The sequence below is a fragment of the Poecilia reticulata genome, linkage group LG12, assembly GCF_000633615.1.
Source record: "Poecilia reticulata strain Guanapo linkage group LG12, Guppy_female_1.0+MT, whole genome shotgun sequence".
NCBI lineage: Eukaryota > Metazoa > Chordata > Actinopteri > Cyprinodontiformes > Poeciliidae > Poecilia > Poecilia reticulata.
Genome location: NC_024342.1, coordinates 22,865,634 through 22,878,714, shown reverse-complemented (window position 1 = coordinate 22,878,714; position 13,081 = coordinate 22,865,634). Strand labels below are relative to the sequence as shown.

Genomic DNA, 13,081 nt, shown 5'->3' with positions numbered 1-13,081 from the left:
GTCAATTATGTAAAATTAGAAATTTGCTCCGTCCTCCCTTGACATCTTGACAGAAACCAAACTTTAAACATTTATATTTAGGGAGATTACATATTTTAAATATGAAAACATCATATTTTATAGAAATCGAGTAAGAAATRAGGAGCTACGAACATTTTTGTGACACATTCCTGCTCACATTGGAACGGTCTTGTTTTGCGGACGTGACTCAATGACTCACAGTAATGGCCGCCAGGTTAGCGACTAACAGGCGATGTCCAAACCAGTAGTATATTAATAGAGAAATCATTCAGTCGCTAAAATCCGACAGTTCTCCATTTTTGTTTACATTTYATGAAGCAGGAAGTTGTGATCAGCGTCTTCTTCAGAGGTTTTGTGTCGATWCCTGCAGTACTTCTCAGTGCAGCGCCACTACAGGCGAGGGGTGGAACAAGTTTTTATATTAGTTTGGATCGTTTGACGCAGTGACGCAGCAGCTGAAAATGTACCAAATGTTGCAATTTTGGTCCCCAATCCGGACGCCTAAATCTAAATAAAGTTTCTCAGGTTGTGTTTGAGGATACTGAAGCTGCGGTCGGTGATCTCCAGGTTCCACAGGTTGATGCGCAGGTCGTCCGCAGACAAGTAGGTCTCGTAGTCGCTGTTGACGGAGATGGAGTTGATGTGGTAGGTGTGAGCGTTGGAGAACACCCGGCGAGGGCTGGCCTCCACCATCAGGTCCATGGGGATTAAAACCGGGACCTGCAGCAGGAAAACGGCTTTCATTCACTGAAATGTGCAGAAAAACTAATAAAAATTCAGATTTTCTTTGAATGCATCACGACAGCATCGTGGTGTGGTTCTGACCGACCCGCAGTGCCGTGATCGTGTTGGGATCTCTGTATCGGCCATCTTCCTCTTTCAGGTTGTAGCCTTCTGGTCGCTTGTCTCTTTCACTTATTTTCCACAATTTTATAGTTTTATCTGCAACAGGAAGAGGAAACAAACTCAAAGTTAACAAATTTCAAAGTCAAATACTTTCAAAGTAAGGTTTCAAGCTTTTGGAGCTTCATTTAGTTAAATATTTACAGTCAAAACCAGTCAGTGTGCGATAAATGTTTAGTATTCTGCTCCAAACATTTGTTTTGTTGTTCCAGTCATTTTATTTTTGTATTTTTAAACATTCTATAAAATAAATGTAGGTATAAAATACAGTCAAAGGACCTTCGCACCATGTTTATTCATAAATATGGTTTAAAATCAGAGACAAACTGAAAATTTTCCTGTTATTWTAATATTTCTGCATTTAGTTTGATAAATGATATCWACCAATATTATATATATTTCACTGGTTTCAACACTTTTAGGAAAAAAACAACCAGAAAAATATCGGTTGTTCATATCAGCCCAGTTTTATTTATCCGACCGATATTGGCGTGTTAAAAAATGACWAATATCGGCTGATATCGGATGTTTTGGCCGATATATTGTGCGCTTCTAGTTGAGAATAAATAAAATCCAGCTTTTAGCATGTTTAAATGAAGGTTTATTATTAACTCTCCTCCTTGTTCAGGTCTGAAGGACGCAGAGGAGAAATGTTTGGCCGATAAAACCTGCAGCTTTACCGTTGGTGGACAGCAGGAACTGAGCGGCGTTCTTCTGGGGAAGCCAGCGGATCTTGTTGATTTTCTCCTCAATTTCTAAACTCTTCAAGTAGTCGAACTCGGGCTCGTGGCTCTGGAAGGTGCTGTAGACGTTGTACTCGCTCCTGAACTGGGGCAGGTTCTTGTTCTGCCAGGAGAAACACGGACACTTATGAGACGAAGCGCGACTTAATCTAGAAAAAGACACACCGAACGTTGAGGAGGGCTTTACTTCTACTTCCTGCTGGAAGATGACGACGCGGCCGCCCTTGTCCCCGGTGGCGAGCAGCTCCCCCGTGTGGTTGAACTCAACCGTCGATATGATGTCGGCTGGGCAGAGAAACGRCATCAGAATGAAAACATTTAGTTACTAAACGCAGCAGTAGCAGTCTGTGTCGGGGGGAAGGAGGGCGGACGGAACGTGATCGGTTCCATTTTCACTCCAGTTACTCAAACCATCTTTCACATCCTGGACTCCTCACACACACACACGCACGCACGCACGCGCACACTTTAATGTCCACTGGAGCAGAAAGACAATGAGTGACCAGATTGTAGTGAGGGGCCTTTGTGCTGCCTGAGGCCCAGAATGGGGTGTTTTACAGTTTGCAGAGACATTTTGTCTAGTTGTATCCTTAAACTTTGATGTATTTTACCATAAAATATGGTGGTGGCTGCATCATGCTGTGGGAAGCTGGTCAGAGCTGATTGGATGATGGTCAACCCCCCGAAAAAAACCTGTCAGAGTTTAACCATTTTGTGTTGATTTGTCAAATAAAATATTTAGATTGAGACATTTAATCGTGATTAATCGATAATTGAAATAATCGTCAACTAATTAAGTGATCGATTAATCGTTAACTGGAACGTGAAAACTAAAGAAAAACTGTCCAAATATATTTACGCTTTTCATTTAAGATAATTACAAAAAACTTTTTGTAGATGTTTTACCCAGAATTTCAAAAGTTTCAGTTTTAGCTTCACCTTGTTCAAATATTAATCAAACTTTTAATCAATAAAATAATCACCAGATTAGCTCTACACTGTATTAATGTTAACTTAAGCAGAAAGAACTGAACTTCYCACATGTTGATATAAAAGTATGTTTTTAGCTGYATGTGTTCACTAAAGAAATGCAGTTATTGCGTTTTGGGCAATAAAATGTTTATTTTCCTCTTTAAAAAGGAATTATTTGCATCTTTTATTGCATTTCTATAAAAGAGGGGTCTTGATTACTTAAAGACCCCATAGGAGGATGAAAAATCTTAAGAATGTGCCAATTAAAAAAAAAAAAGGATCGATTAATCATTATACTAATCGATTAATCGTCCAAGTATTTGATTACTAAACTAACCATTACTTGCAGCCCTGATAAATAAACATTTCAGATTTGTCTCCTAATAAAAGCTGCATCCTTAAAGTTCCCTTAATACCAAAAAACAGTTTTCTGAAGCTCAGATTTTAACTCATTTCCATAAAACTCTGAACTTCATAAAGTTTGGATTTTCCCCATTTGGAAACCAACAGCACCATTAAGTCATGAGTCCAACCCTAATGGAGAAAAGGGAGGGTCTTCGGTTATAAAAACTTTTAGGAATTTCAGATAAACTTTGGGGAAAAGTAAGGAAACATTTCAACATAAAGGATCAAGAGCTCCGATATCCAGATGCTAACCAAGCAGAATCAATTAGATTTGGAGCAAAATGTCGTATGAAGGATTATTTTAAATCCCACCTTCAGCTACGTCGTCGTCAATGGCTCCCTTCACCTGGGAGAAGCACCACTGCATGTCGCCTCCGGGTCCTTTCAGAAGGAAGAAAACCTGTTAGATTACATCTCTATCATGTTACACGTTTATTGCATCAATAAGTCCAGAAAAACTGCAATAAATACCAGTTTAAATTATAAATGCATGAGATAATAAGTCAAATAACTGCATCTTTGGTCATTTTCTTGCTAATGTTTTMAAATTTGTGAATATAAAAGGTCAAGTTTSAGCAGCGTCATGAAGTAAGCAATGAATAACAGGCTGGTGTCGCAAAAGCTTACTAACATCCTCTTTAACTTCTGCCGCAAACTGAGCCAAAAAAYACARAAAYTTGTCTAAAAAAGATAAAACAGTCTAAATATTTTACAAATTTAACATCCACACAATTCATGTGTATTCCAGTATAAACTCAGAAGAAACTCTTCATTTTTTATTTCAACAGCAGATCATAAAAAAAACTGAAGACATCAATTACCCAACAGCTCTGGTCAGAGTTCTGTGGYTAACACTTATTACAGGAAGGATCTCCAGTAGCAGTCCGTCTCGCACCTAATCTGAAAAAGCCCCTGACTGAAGACTGTTGCTGTATGACGTTCTAATGACATTTTAACAGCTGAAGAAGAAACTTTGCTTCCATTTTGATTAAATAAATATGGACTCATGAGAACTGGAACCATTTAYGATGGTGTCAGATCCAGCTTCTGTTTTTGGGTCAGAACTGCATAAACAAATGATCAGTGGGAACTAATGCAAAACATTTGATCAATTAGTTAGAAAACCACTGCAAACATTTTTCATTAGTTACTGGTAAACTTAGTGTCTGTTTATTCTAATTTTGTTTCTGATTAAGACAATAGGTCAAAATTAGAGTACATTTTATTTATGTTATAATTCTAATGATTAATCTACATTTTTAGGCAAAGAAAAACATTTTTTGTTGTTTTAAAGAAAGAAATATACATTTGTGCACATATTTAGAGTGAAACACTTCATAGTTGTGAAATTGTGGTTACAACACTGTGAGGTTCTCATACCAGAGCATGTCTGGACTCAGTTTTCTTCCATTTCTCAAGAACAGCTCGCAGATAATGTTGATAAACATTTTTTAAACTGCTCAATTATCCTCCCATAAAAAACAAAAACAAGAACTATGGGCTATAACTTTAGTTTCATTCCTTTATATGTCTGAATGACAGCTGGGTAAGTGTAAAATGCCTCTTATTTTGTTAAAGAAAAACAGTCTCGTCTAAATCTGTCCTATAAGGAAACAACCACTGCTTAAAAAACACAAATTGACTAGAAGCTTAGATGTTACAGCTCAAAAGCAATTTACAAATATATATTTAACACTAAATGTTTGGAAGATTTTAAATATGAAACTACATATATATATTTGTACATCTCAGTATCTACATGTGAAATATTCACAGCCCTGAAGGCATTTTTTGTTTTTAGATTAGATTCCTGTTTGGGCTTGAYGCTACGATGGACCAGTGATTTATAAACAGATTTCATCACCACTGCAGAACAGCAGCAAATATCCAGGAATAATAAATATTACAAACAACAAGTAATCTTCTTCTTTACATGTTTTAATCACAGAAGTTATACTAAGAAATGGAAGCAAACATAAAAAAATAGCAATTAATTTAATTTAGGAGACGTTAAATCACGCTGAACTACACTTCTTTTAGGTCAGTWACAATTGTCAAAAATATTTTTATCTGCTAAAAGCCAGAAAAACAAAAGCATCGTCATGACTTTCTTTAAATTTCTGAAGTTTACAGTTGGAGCTGCATAAGATTTCAATAGTGCAATCAGAAACGAGAGCTGAAAATAACACAGGAACTATTTTAAACGGACTTTTAATGTATCATTTTAATGGTTAATATGCTGAAAGTAAAAACAGGCATGGTGTGCTGAAAGGAGAGAAAGAAAAGTTAGGAAAAAATTATTGATAATGCCCTTTAAATGCAGCCCAGAATCTATAAAATATGTAAAAATCTGCTGCTGATCTGCTGTTGATTTTACTAATGCCAGCTGATTGGAGATTTAAAGGGGAACAGCAACAGCAACAGAGATGGATTAGTAATGCATGTCTTCAGTCARAGGCTTTTTCACATTGGTTGGAACACTGACTGCTACTGGAGATCAGTCCTTCACACATCATCTCCATCTAAAATGTCCCTATGAAAAATATTGGATATCTTTCTCAATTTTCCTTTGGAATAAATAAATTATTTCATTGTGCCTTTCGTGACGTCATCAGCCCCTCCCAAGGACCACATTTTAGAGAATAGAATAATATCTTTAATTACACGTGTGCGTTTCTTATAAAGTGGTCGTGAAAGAAACAGACGGTTCTTCTGGGTGATCCGAGTCAAGTGATCCGGCTCTCTGAAAGTAGCCGACATTCCCACCAGCAGCGCTAACGCCACGGCTCGCCTCGTCAAAGCCAGCAGCCCGGGTGTGTTTAGGGACAGCTAGACATCCCGTGGAAACCAACACGTATTTTCCAGTCAAAGCAAACCTCCCAGTTTCATGTTTTGGTTGGCCGGACCGGAGCGCAACTCTTGATAATGAACCGTTAGAGCTGAAAGAACTGCAGCAGAGCTCGGCTAAAGCAACTGTTAGCTTGCAAAAATAGTCCCAGTGATTCGGTTACCAGCGATCATCTGGTACCAGCAGCTGGCAGAGACAGCCAGTCCGGGGGGGCACACTTGTTTCTGCTGGCTAGCTAAGGGTTAGCACTGCTAACTTTGGCTAGCTGGTTAGCTTCCGTTACCCCCACGCAACATAAAACGAGTCGTTACGAACCAGCACCACGCAGCAGTCGGACGGGGTGAAGCCCAGCTCCAGGCTGAATTACCTGCCATGACGAGACACGCAGCGGAGCTCGATCCTGCTCCCCACTCCCACGCGCTGATCCGTGGGATCTGAACTTTTTCTTCCGCTCAGGATCCGATGGCGGTGTGCACAGACCTGCACGCTGCGCCCCAAATGAACCGTATAAATCCAGTTAATTTATTACACCCCCTCTTTATTTCCCGCTCTTCCTTCGGCTGGTTCCTGTAGATGTCACCCACTCTTCCCCCCTCGGTGCGTCTGTCAGCCGCCCGGCTACTTCGCATCCCATAAGTCACTTCTTCTCTTCTTCTTCTTCCTCCCCACCCCTCACCAGACGTTTTTCCGCACGTGAATCAGAGGGTTCTTATGCGCGCGCATGTATCGCAGGAAATATCTATCTATCTATCTATCTATCTATCTATCTATCTATCTATCTATCTATCTATCTATCTATCTATCTATCTATCTATCTATCTATCTATCTATCTATCTATCTATCTATCTATCATCAAATACAAAAACATTGGAACACCCTCTACACCACAGGTGTTAAACTTAAGGCTCGTGGGCCAAATGCGGCCCACCATAGCTATTTATGTGGCCCTTTACATTTGAGAGGGTCACATAGACTGATAACAGTTTTGTGCTTAGATATTATTTTACAAGTCATATCAAATTAGTTTTCATTCCTATAGGACCAAATTACATAAATGTGAAAAGATGTTAAAATTATTTATGTTTTAAGAAGTACTAATCAAACACGCTATAATATTTTAATAGTTTMTTAACAAGTAGTATAATTGTTACATTCTGTCGCATCCGGCCCTTTAAGGACATTCGTGACCTTGATGCGGCCCAAAATGAAAATGAGTTTGATACTCCTACAGTAGAMGCTACCTTCAGGGGAAACTGTCTCAGCACTAGCTAACTAGCTAGCTTAGCATTAGTTTCCACTMTATGTATTAATGCAGAATAAATGAAGAATTAATCTCTTCAGTTTATAAGTGTTAATAGACAGTTATAAGCATCCTTAAAGCGAGTCTCAAGTTTTGTGGGTATTAGTACCTCYACCGAATACTGGATACTTTATCCCCAAAAGCAAACTGATGTCTTATGAAGGTGATCCGAAAAGAACCCACAACAACATCAAGAGAATGAGCAAATATGGCCTTCATGGGAGAGTTACAAGACCAAAATCCCCCCAAAAAACAAAACAAACAAAAAAAAAACACAAGTTGTCAGGACCTTGACAGCTCACATTTTGTTCCTGTGGATTTGGAGACAACATCTGGCTGTTTCCCTCTAGGAGTCCTTTGGGTCGTACTTTGGGATTATAGGGTATCAAGCTGCTTTTGGTCCTTCTACAACCGCGGTCAGATCTTGGTTTGCATTACTATAATTTCTGGTCAAAGTTTTATTTAGTTTTTCCTTTGTCACTGATTCAGTCCATAACCTTCATTGGCAGAGTTTCTAGGTACAGCTAAAGTGTTGAGGGGATCTGTGTTGGAGGTATCATGATCAGGTTACTACTTTTGCAGATGATGTTGTCCTCAAGTATCTTTGGTACTTGAACTCCTCCTTCTTCATAAATGTCTGGCGACGTACTGGTTTGTCATCTTAAAGAAAGAGTWGAGCTCAAAGGCTATTGGCCTACTGGTCAATCTAAGTTCCTGCTYTCATCTATGGTCACRGGTTTTGGGTAGAAAATGAAAGAACAAAATCGTCGATACAAGCAGCCGAAATCAGGGTGTGTGGACTCTCCCTTAAAGACAGCGTGAGACTCTTGGCCACTGCCCAAAAGTTGTCCAAACAGGGGTACAAATTGCATTTAGAGTCCAATAAATGCAATTTACAAGAGTCACAACCAGCTGAAGAGGACATTACATSTACATAACTTACATAACATAGATTAACTATCAACATATTACTGCATTACTGCTTTTGGTGTGACTAAAATCCCTTTTGAATGTTTTCCTTCTTGCAGTATTTTCTGAGTCATGTGTGCTTTAAAGGATCCATTTCTCGGCTGGAGGTACCAATGCGCTCCATAAATGTCTTATAGCAAAAACACGCAGGCCTTGACTTGGGTGAGCAACAGCTCCGCCGCCCACATGGATACGTCAGACTCCGTTTCTCCTTGAAAGACTGAGCATGCCAAGTAAAGAGGACTAAAATACAGCGTTTGTACACTACTGCAAAAACAGCAATGATGAAAAAGGGAAGAAAGGACACAAATGGCAACTCTAAAAGAAAAGAAGTAGAGCTGTAATTCTCTGCTTTACAGTATTTCTATACATATTTGTAATTATAAAGTCTAAAAATGCTTAAGAAGTTTTCATGGTAATACATTTAAAAGACAATTTAGAAGAAAATTTTTTTATTTTATTTATCTTCCAAGCTACTGCCAGTCATATGAAGTTACATATTTTTCGCCACCAGAGGGCGACAGAGTTTTAAAGAGCTGTGATTTAAAACCCAGCCAGATTTTTAAARTAATTTCTAGCTGTTTTCTTCAGGACTTATAAGGACATAATGTTAAATTATATGTAAATATATTCAAATTAATTAAAGATAACATACTAACTAAAACTGCACCATAACTACTGCCATGTAAAGAAAGAAAGGAAGAAAGTTTGAAAGAAGAAAAAAAATAATTTAAACTTACTCTGACACTTTTGCCTATTTTTGCTTATAAAATAGCCCAGATTAGATGGAAAACATTTTTGAACATCAATTTTTAAGTCTTGTGAATTTCAGTCTGGACTTTGACTAGACCATTTTAACGCACTATGAAATGAAACATGACATTGTAGCTTTTGCTTTACATTTACTGTCCATCCATCTTCCAATCCCCTCTGACCTTCTCTGCCCCTGAAGAATAAAGGTTTCCCCACAGGAAGATGCTGCCACCACCAAATTTCACCATAAGAATAATGTGTTACGGAGCAAAAATGTAACTTTGCACTTCCTTTCACTTAAATTGTAGCACTACTTCAACATACTTTTATTCAAGTAAAAGTAAAAAGTAGCTGCCAAGAAATKACTCAAAAGTATTTAGTAAAACGTCTACTGAAGTACTGAGTAACTGATCAAATGATCAATCATTTATTATTGAAAAATTACTTCATGAGATGGACCAAAATATAACGTCAAGTGGAAACATTATTTTAAAGATGAAAATGACAACAATTCATATAAGTAACAAAAAAAAACCCCAAATCAGGCAAAAGAAAATGTTTCCAAATCAGTTCCAGAAACTGCAGGTGTGTAAGGTAAGTTAAGGTAATTTTATTTATATAGCACATTTTCAGCAACAAGGCAATTCAAAGTGTTTTACATGAATTAAAAGGAAATACAAACAAAATTAACAAACCAAAGGAAAGAAAACCAATCTAATGTTGTTCTAAAGTATGTAAACTAAGTGCTCCTGTTCAGGGTTGCTAAGTATCTAATTCCATTTCTAAATAGTCAGTACTCTACAGTTTCTGATGAAATAAGCTATAGCAGCTGATCTAATTCCTTTTCTGGGTTAAAGTGATATAAACTAAGCAGTGACTGTTCCTGTTAAGTATTTCTGGATTCCAAGTTCATAGTTATTCTAATTCTGATTCCATTTCTGGCCTGTATAATGTTGATCTAAATAGTGCGTACTCCACAATTTCTGATATTACTAATAAACTAAAATAATTAGTGTCTGTTTATGGTGAATTTTTGGTTAAAACAAGCTTGTTTTTCATTCAGTGGGTAGAAAATCCAGGAATTTTTCCTCAAATAAGAGCAACAATATTTCGTAAAATCATACAATTATTCAAGTAAAAGTAAAAAATACAGCACTCCAAAAAGTTACTTAAGTAAATGTAATTGAGTAAATGCAACGAGTTACTACCCAACTCTGCTAAAAGGTATTTATTTAGGGGTAGCAGGGTAAAAATGAATAAAATAAGTGATTTTCAGTTCGTTTTGCGCAGCGCTGGGTGTTCGGACGCCGCAGCAGCGGGYCGGGTCAGGGAGGGGACTGTTCGGGGTGTGTCCCGTCCCGGCAGCATAAACAGCGGCTCAGCGCTCTCTGCCACGCCGACTCAACGCCTCTCCGCCCCGGCTGCAGCTCGGAAGCGCTCCCCATCGGCTCGCTCACACCCAGGCAGCACCCGYTCATCCACCCATCCGTCCGTCCATCAACCCCACATTCAGGTGACCTCCGCGTTTCTAACCATCTCTTCGCTGTTTAAATCACAGGAGGGCAGATTACGGAATTATAATCTGGGTTTTACTGCAGCCTGTTTATGGCCTCGATTGGAATAACGGCCTGATGTCAGTAGGAAGCGCGGTGAATAATAAAGATCGCGTTTGTTTAATCGGACTTTTTTTTTTGCAGAGGATATTTAAAAACGGACTAAAAGTGTTTTTTATTTGCCTTTGTGCAACGCAGCAGGCGCCATATATGGGACTGAAACTGCAGTTTGGAAGTCTGTGGTTGCACACTCACTCACTGACAGTTCAGTTCAGTTCTTACATGATGAGGGAAATATGGCAAGCAATTTTGTATTTATTCAGTATTCACTACTGCATGGGTACAGCTAGATATGTTCAAAGTACAAACAGTTGTTAAATACAAAAAGAAAGAAAGAAAAAATCCCAAATAGAAATTTGGCGCCCCCTCTTGGGTGGCGCCCCTATTCAGTACCCACCCACTTTTTGCATCACTGGTCATACTAATTAAGTCTAATTCGATTTTCTGTATTTACAGAGCTGCAGTTGAAAAAAGATGTTTTCTGTGAAATGTGACTCCAATTTATTACAATTGCCTGTTCACAGATTTTTTTATAGAGCAAATCTGATATATTCTACAGCAAATGCAGCTTTGGCAGCTGAAATAAGTCATAATACTACTTGGCATACTGCTTACAAAGCTGCAGATCTACAAAACTCATAATTTGCAGTCTAATTTATTTAAAGGTACACTAGTTTTTATATTCATAGTAAGCTAATAGACCTTACTATAGAGCTCACTTATGAACTCTAAAGTTCACCTAGTGAGTTATAGAACTCAAAATGTTTACTTATTAATTAGTAAACCTATTGCAAAATGTGTTTTCCCTCGAAGATAAGAGTTGACTAATTCAAGCTAATTTATATTCATATTGCATCATTGCAAACAATAACATGGTTAGCAAAGGTTATTACAATGTTTATATCAATTACACTTTTCAGCCTATTGACCTCATTTTCTCAGCTAAACATAACAATTAGTTTACTAGTTTACCTAAAAGTTACYGAACGTTTGAGGCTCAGATTCTCTTTAGTTTGCTAACAACACAAGGTTTGTCCTTACAAATTGACGRGTAATGTTTATTATGACCGTTACAAGTTAACCAAAGCAACTAAAAATGCAAAATTATTAATAATTAGTGTACTTCATAAATGTCTTTTAAGCATCTGTAGTACAATTATGACACAATTGCTTTAAAGGCAACTATAAATCYCCAAAACGTTCAACTAATATTAAATATTTTAGACTTCAAAAGAAACTAATAACAAATAAAATGCACAGTTTTTGCATTAATGCTTCATTACAGCAACTAAAAGTAAAAAAAAAAGACGGTAGAATGACTCTTGGTCCTGTCATGAGTCATATTTGATATTTGGTTTCTATGGAGACAAACTGTTTTGAGGAAGTTTTACCTCAACATCCTCAAAGTGTCTGACAGTAAAACCGAACTACTCAGGAAGAGGAGCTGAAAGTCAGATATGAGATTTTCCTGAACTAATCATCAGTTTTCTGTCACAGTGCATGTTTTGTGTCGGGTTGGACTCTGGGGTGTGTCTCCTACTGTTGACATGCGGGACATTTCCTTTCAGCTGTTGAGCCCAGATGCCCTTATTTGGCATCCTGTCCTCAAACAGCTGAAGCAGGCCTGATAATACAGACATGTAAATAAACTACAATATAGGATAAATTAAAAACTTCCTGATGAATGATTTCATTCAGTCACACAATATCAGCCTGCAGTAGCGACTTATCAATGCTAATTAGCAAACGGTGTAAAGGAGGTTGGATTGGTAGAATTAGCGCCTGCTAGCTTATTGGTTCTTTGCTTGTTTTGGTTTTTTGTTAACTCTTCCATTAGGGATATTTCTCTCATTCTCTCCACAAATATTTGAGATCCCTTTAAGGTCGCTTTTAACTGCTAATTAATACTCATAAACCGTACAAAACTGTCTTAGCTAAGCTAGCTAGTTAACTAGCGCKAGCATAGTTTCCCCTGAAGCTAACGGCTACGGCAGCTTCAGGGGAAACTCATTTTCATTTATGGAAAAACGCCACACCCCTCACTACTGCTAGCTGCCTTTTAAGGGGGGAAAAATAAACGTTTTAGTAATTTTTTTTAATGCCTGGTTAAGTTTATTTTGTGGTGCTGTCAGTTGTTGGTAAAATTTCTGCCATATCCCTTCATAACATGGAGGCTGTCCCTAACCCAGAGGGAAGCAGCGAGGATGTTGGTATGCACAGATCTTTATCTGGTGTATCAGAGATCCACAAAAGAATGAGGAAGAATGGCATTCAAGGAGAAAATGAGTCATGAGAAACCCCCTCCTCTCTGACGGAGGAAGGCTCTTATTTTTACCAGGGTGGGGGATGGAAACCCCAGACAGGCTGWCAAGGCCTTAAAATCCACTTAACTATATCTTTGGGTTCTTCTTCAGCAGCAGACGGATCACAAAGCACAATACAAATGCAGCTTCTCTTCAAATGAAATCCCAGTTTCTTCGCAGTTTGAGTTTCCAGTCAGACAACAGAGAGACGGGCTGGTGGACAGTGGGGGAGGGGACGAGGTATGTGAGG

General features: G+C 38.2%; 1 protein-coding gene across 1 annotated transcript in view; it reads right to left on the bottom strand.

The window, feature by feature from the left end:
- The window catches only part of LOC103473972 (serine/threonine-protein phosphatase 2A 55 kDa regulatory subunit B alpha isoform-like), a 12,709-nt gene extending 6,139 nt beyond the window's left edge, over positions 1-6,570 (bottom strand). Inside the window, exons 1-6 of the mRNA XM_017307735.1 lie at positions 6,260-6,570; positions 3,357-3,425; positions 1,855-1,952; positions 1,605-1,770; positions 851-963; positions 530-741 (exon numbers count right to left, since the gene is read on the bottom strand). Coding sequence (XP_017163224.1) covers positions 530-741; positions 851-963; positions 1,605-1,770; positions 1,855-1,952; positions 3,357-3,425; positions 6,260-6,266 — 665 coding nt within the window. The 5' untranslated portion in view covers positions 6,267-6,570. The remainder of the gene's footprint in view (positions 1-529; positions 742-850; positions 964-1,604; positions 1,771-1,854; positions 1,953-3,356; positions 3,426-6,259) is intronic.
- Positions 6,571-13,081: the final 6,511 nt, after the last annotated feature.